The 4803-nt window shown below is 51.8% G+C and overlaps 1 protein-coding gene across 1 annotated transcript; it reads right to left on the bottom strand.

Annotated features, from left to right (window-relative positions):
* Nucleotides 1-226: 226 nt before the first annotated feature.
* Nucleotides 227-1239, bottom strand: FOXE3 (forkhead box E3). The gene has a single exon (XM_051996864.1). The coding sequence runs from the start codon at nucleotides 1202-1204 to the stop codon at nucleotides 227-229; it is 978 nt and encodes a 325-aa protein (XP_051852824.1). The 5' UTR covers nucleotides 1205-1239.
* Nucleotides 1240-4803: the final 3564 nt, after the last annotated feature.

Below are 4803 nucleotides of genomic sequence, written 5' to 3' on the forward strand. Positions count from 1 at the left end.
ATCTCGGGTCTGGAAAGAGACTCCTAGCGCTTCAGGCTTCCCCAACCCAACCCGGATCCCTTTCCTCCTCTCTTCCCTTATCACCATTCACCTCTTCTCGCAAGAGGAAACTTGGGGGGAGGGGGAGGGAAGAGCAGAAAGGCAAGGTAAAACACGGGAGGGAGCAGAGGGAGTTAGAGGGGATCCTCCTGGAAGAGGAGGTAAGGAGGGATGAGAGGAGGGGAGCTCACAGGTAGCGCTCCAGCCCCGCGCCGAAGCCCGGCTGCCTCAGGTAAGCGCCGCTGGGCCCGAATTGGCTCAGCCCGTTGACGCCGACGGCGGGCCCAGGGCCCGGGCCGGGGCCGGGGCCACCCAGGCCCAACAGCTGCTCAGCCGCTGAGGGCTCAGCGCTCTGGTGGCCCGCCAGAGCGGTCGTCAGCTCCAGCCTGGGGGGCAGCGCATACAGCTGGGGGCTGCCGGGCGGCGCGTAGCTCGAACCGGGCAACGGAGGAGGAGATGCAGGGTAGGGAGGGTAGGAGACCGAGTGGGCAGAGGTCGGGCCCCCCCTGCCCAGGAGAACCCCACCACCCGGCCCTGCGGCCGCCGCCGTTGCGGGACCCGGAAAACACGGCCCGGGCTCCGAAACCGGGAAGGCCGCCCCGTCGGAGCCAGGCTGGAGGCTGATGAGGCTGTCGATGCTGAACACGCGCGGCGGAGGCAGAGGAGGAGGCGCGGGCGCCGCTCCTGGCGCCCCGGGATACGACTGCAGGGTCTGGGGCCCCGGCCCCATCACGGCGGGCGTCGGGGCCGCAGCGTAGGCCGCTCCGTAAAGTGACGCGGAATAGGGGGGCGCGCGGGACGCAGCCGCCGGCGGGGGCGGCCCGAAAGCGCTGGCCCCGGGCGGTGCGGGAGGCCCAGCTCTGGGCGTCGGGGAGTAGCCGGGGTAGGTGCTGAGATCACTGCGCTTGAAGCGCTTCCGCCGCCGCAGAAAGCTGCCGCTGTCAAACATGTCCTGCGCCGCGGGGTCGAGGGCCCAGTAGTTGCCCTTGCCCGGGTGGCCCGGCTCGCGGGGAATCTTGACGAAGCAGTCATTGAGCGTGAGGTTGTGGCGGATGCTGTTCTGCCACTTGCGCGGGTTGTCCCGGTAGAAGGCAAAGCGCTCCGTGATGAAGCGGTAGATGCCCCCCAGGGTGAGCCGGCGCTCTGCAGAGTGCGCGATGGCCATGGCGATGAGCGCGATGTAGCTGAAGGGCGGCTTTCCGCGCTGCACCGGCCGCTTGCGCCGCCTCCCGCCCCCGACGGCTCCCCCGGTCCCCGGCTCCGCTCGCCCGGGTCCGACGGGCGCCGGCTCCTCCCTACCAGGCCCGGCCCCGCTCGACTCCGCCTTGGCTGGCAGCTGCGGCGGGGGCACCGGCGACGAGGGCAGCTCCGACGGAGAGGGTGGCTCCAGCGCCAAGCCTAGGCTGGGGAAGCAGGAGAAGGCGTCCGGCGGATTCATAAACTTCCCGCTCCCGGCCTCGGGGGACCCAGGTCACTTGGCCCCCGCCCCCTGCTCCGCGCCCCTACGAAGAGGAAGGGCGGCGCAGGCACCCAGCCTCCTTATGTAGGGTCCGCAGCAGCGGCTACCCGCCCCTAGAGCAGAGGAGGGAGAGCTCCGCCAAGCGAGAGCCGCCCACCTCTCCTCCCCTTGGCCTCTCCTATCACTTGATGCTCATTCTCACTATTGCGGGGCAAGAGATTCGGGGGCGAGGGGGGAGGGAACTTGGAGGACAAGGCTAAAGGCTATCCGGACTGTTCCCTTAGGGGATGCGGATCTCGAGAGTAACCCCAGGCCCGGGGCAATGTGCGGGCTACAGATTTACTCTAAGTCCCTGGGGCTTTCAAGGACTTTCCCCACAACAGTTCCCTGGGCCTCAGTTTCCTTATCTCTGAAATGAGGGGGCTGGGCTACATAATCTCTAAATCCTTTGTGATAGCTAGGAAAAATTAATCCAGTTCTACAGATCGAGAATCATCCCCCGGACTGCTCCTGAACCATCCTGACTTCTCACTCCCCTTCACCCTGCATACCCATTCTATTGCTACTCATTTCTTTCTTCACTACACACACTCTCCACCTTGGGTAGCCCTTCACCACTTAAACTGGACTTTAACTAGCCTCCTAGAGGTCTCCAGGTCTCCAAGTTCTGCCCACTCCTGTCCATCCTCCACTCGGTGGTTAAGCTGACCTTTCTAAAGTGCCAGTGGCTCCCTACCACATTCAGGATCAACGACGATTCTCTGGCATTCAAAGCCTCTCACAAGCTGGCCCATTGCTAAATTTCCCGTCTTCTTATAGTATTCCCTTTCACTATCAAGGATGAGCCAGTGACAAAAGGATGAGTCTTTTTTGCTATTGTTTTCTGTCTTTGCACTGGCCCCCTCTCATGCTTAGAGTGCTTTCCTTCCCAATTTAAAATTTATGGCCAAAAGGCTAAAACAGTGTGCAGACCCGCAACAACACTATTATGTCTGCATCCCCGAGAGATTTTTGAAAAGAAAGAAAGAAAAAGATCTATATGTACTAAGATACTTAAAACAGCTTTTTGTTGTGGCAAAAAAAAATATGGGAATTAATGTGATTGCCTATCCATTGGGGAACTGGCTGAACAAGTTGTGGTACATGAATTCCATGGAAAACTGTTATGTTAGAAGAAATGATGCTTTTCAGTAATGAACTGAACCAGCTACCCCCAGAGAAAGAACTCTGGGAGATGACTAGGAACCACTACATAGAATTCCCAATCCCTCTATTTTTGTTCGCCTGCATTTTTGATTTCCTTCACAGGTTAAGTGTACACTATTTCAAAGTCCTTTTTTTGTACAGCAAAATAACTATATGGACATGTACAATAACATTGTATTTAATTTATACTTTAACATTTAACATGTATTGGTCAACCTGCCATCTGGGGGAGGGGATGGGGGAAGGAAGGGAAAAATTGGAACGAAATTGTCAATGCTGTAAAATTACCCATGCATATAACTTGTAAATAAAAAGCTATAATATAATTTAAAAAAAAAAGAAATGATGCTTTTGGAAAATCTGGAAAGACTTACATGAACTGATGTAAAGTGACACAATAGAGTTAGTGGAACCAGGTGAACAGTGTCCACAGTGACAGCAACATTGTACAAACTGAGACTGATTTAACTATTGATTAATTATACTCAGCAATACAATGATCCAAGATGATCCAAAAAGACTTATGACAAAAAACGCTAGAGAAAGAACTATATGTGCACATATATGTGGATATGCTCATATGTATGAATTTACATATAGGGGAGCTGAAGAACTCCCAGTTCATTTTTATCATTTATTTATTTTTGCTGAGGCAATTGGGATTCAAGTGACTTGCCCAGGTCACACAGCCAGGAAGTGTTATTTGTCTGACGTCACATTTGAACTCGGGTCCTCTTGACTTCAGAGCTGGTGCTCTATCTACTACACCATCTAGCTGACCCAGTAAGTTTATTTTTAATACACATTGCTGTGTGAATCATGTTGGAAGAGAAAAATCAGAGCAAAAGGGGAAAACATGGACAGATTAAAAAAAACAACAACAGAAAAAAGAACATAGCACATTCAGTCTTTTTCTGGCTGCAGATGGCATTTTCTGTCCAAAGTCTATTGCGACTGCTTTGGATCACTGAAGTGCTGAGAAGAACCAAGTCTTCATAGTTGATCATTGTGCAATCTTTCTATAATTGTGTGCAATGGATTCCAGGTTCTGCTTCTTTCCCTCAGCATCAGTTCATGTAAATCTTTCCAGGCCTTTTTATAATCAGCTCGTTCATCATTTTTAAAGGAACAATAATATTCCATTACTTTCATGAACCACAGCTTGTTCAGCCATCCCCCAGCTGATAGGCAGCCATTCCTTTTCTAATTCTTTGCTACCACAAAAAGAGCTGCTACTAACATTTTTGCACATGTGGGTCTTTTCTCTCCTTTATGATAGGAACTCCCATTTTAAAAGAATTTGTGGAAAATATGGCTGCATGGGCAGGAAACAATGTCATGGTCCTGTGAGAAGAATATCATATGCACTCACTCAGCATGAGCCAAGACTGGTGATGAATGAGAAGGCAGCCCAAAGTGGCATTTTTAGCTTTAAGGGGAATAAGGAGAGAGTAAAAGAAGAGCTAGGATCATTCTAGCCTCAGGGTGAATAGAATGAGGAAAATAAACATCAGGGCTCCCAACTCTGCCACTCACTAGCTGTATAATTGGTGGAGCCTACTGGACCTCAGAATCCACATAGGTGAAATGAGGGGGTTGGGCTGGGAGGACACAGTGGATCAGTTGGACTCAGAATCAAATCTTGTCCTAATGGTTATTAGCCATGTGATCCTGGATGACTCAACCCCTCCATGCCTCAGTTTTCACATCTGTAAAGTGAAAGGGATGCACATGGCCCCTAAAGGGACCATCCAGCGCTACATCTTTTGCTATGGTCCAACCAAGATGGTGAAAGTCTTCCAGATAATGTCATATGGGAATGAGCTAAAGGAACTAGGGATGCTTGACCTATAGAGTAGATTTGGATGAGTGAGTGAGGTCATGGTGATTTCAAGAACCTGAGGGGCTATTTGAAGGTTTGTTCTGTTGACTCCAAAGGGCCATGTGCTAACAGTTAAAAGGAGGCAAGTGTCAACCTGATGAACCAAAAAAAATTTCCTTACAATTGGGAGTAATCTAAGACTCTGGTGGAAGTTGCTCAGGAAAGGGCTCTGAAAGTCAAATCAAGTTGGATGGCTACCTGTTGGGGAATTCTTGTT

Source organism: Antechinus flavipes, chromosome 4, assembly GCF_016432865.1.
Source record: "Antechinus flavipes isolate AdamAnt ecotype Samford, QLD, Australia chromosome 4, AdamAnt_v2, whole genome shotgun sequence".
In the NCBI taxonomy this organism is placed as follows: Eukaryota; Metazoa; Chordata; class Mammalia; order Dasyuromorphia; family Dasyuridae; genus Antechinus; species Antechinus flavipes.